The sequence below is a fragment of the Chaetura pelagica genome, unplaced genomic scaffold (genome assembly GCF_000747805.2).
Source record: "Chaetura pelagica isolate M959 unplaced genomic scaffold, ChaPel_1.0 scaffold131, whole genome shotgun sequence".
In the NCBI taxonomy this organism is placed as follows: Eukaryota; Metazoa; Chordata; class Aves; order Apodiformes; family Apodidae; genus Chaetura; species Chaetura pelagica.
In genome coordinates this window covers 55531-56323 of record NW_009951956.1, presented here as the reverse complement: position 1 = coordinate 56323, position 793 = coordinate 55531, and the positions used below count along the sequence as shown (strand labels likewise).

The 793-nt window shown below is 53.7% G+C and overlaps 1 protein-coding gene across 1 annotated transcript in view; it reads right to left on the bottom strand.

Annotated features, from left to right (window-relative positions):
• Positions 1-218: 218 nt before the first annotated feature.
• LOC104390074 (heat shock factor protein 1-like) overlaps positions 219-793 on the bottom strand; it is a 55419-nt gene continuing 54844 nt past the window's right edge. Inside the window, exon 11 of the mRNA XM_009999168.1 lies at positions 219-424. Coding sequence (XP_009997470.1) covers positions 219-424 — 206 coding nt within the window. The remainder of the gene's footprint in view (positions 425-793) is intronic.

Genomic DNA, 793 nt, shown 5'->3' with positions numbered 1-793 from the left:
TGTCCCCAGCTGTCCCCAAGGGCCACCCAAAGCGGAGGGTCTAGAAGCAGGTTTGGAAACACCTCATGAAGCAATCACACACAAATGGAACCCTGGCGGCGCCGCGGCGGAGGGCGGAGAGCTCTGAAGGTCTGTGCAAAGCGAGGAGGTTGATGGTTGGACTTCCCTTTAGTGCCTCTTTTCTCTTCTTCCTCTCTTCCTCACCCAGCCCCGGGGCTCTAGGAGATGGTGGGGTCCTTGGGTTTGGGCTGCTCAGTCCCCGACAAGAGGGAGATGGTGGGATCCTCCGAGCACTCGTCCCCGTCCGTGAAATAAGGCCCTTCCCCCAGCTCGAAGAATATGGGCAGGTCTCCACTCCCCACGTCCACGGCACTTGAGTCCACCAGGAAGAGGGGCTGGGCTGTGTAGTGAACCAGCTGCTTCCCTGCAAAGAGTCACAGCAACCTCCTGGTTGGGGAAGACCTTTGAGATCATCGTGTCCAACCATCGCCCCAACTCTACCATTAACCCAACTCTACCATTAACCCAACTCTACCATTAACCCAACTCTACCAACCAGAACCCAACTCTACCATTAACCCAACTCTACCAACCAGAACCCAACTCTACCATTAACCCAACTCTACCAACCAGAACCCAACTCTACCATTAACCCAACTCTACCAACCAGAACCCAACTCTACCATTAACCCAACTCTACCAACCAGAACCCAACTCTACCATTAACCCAACTCTACCAACCAGAACCCAACTCTACCATTAACCCAACTCTACCATTAACCCAACTCTACCA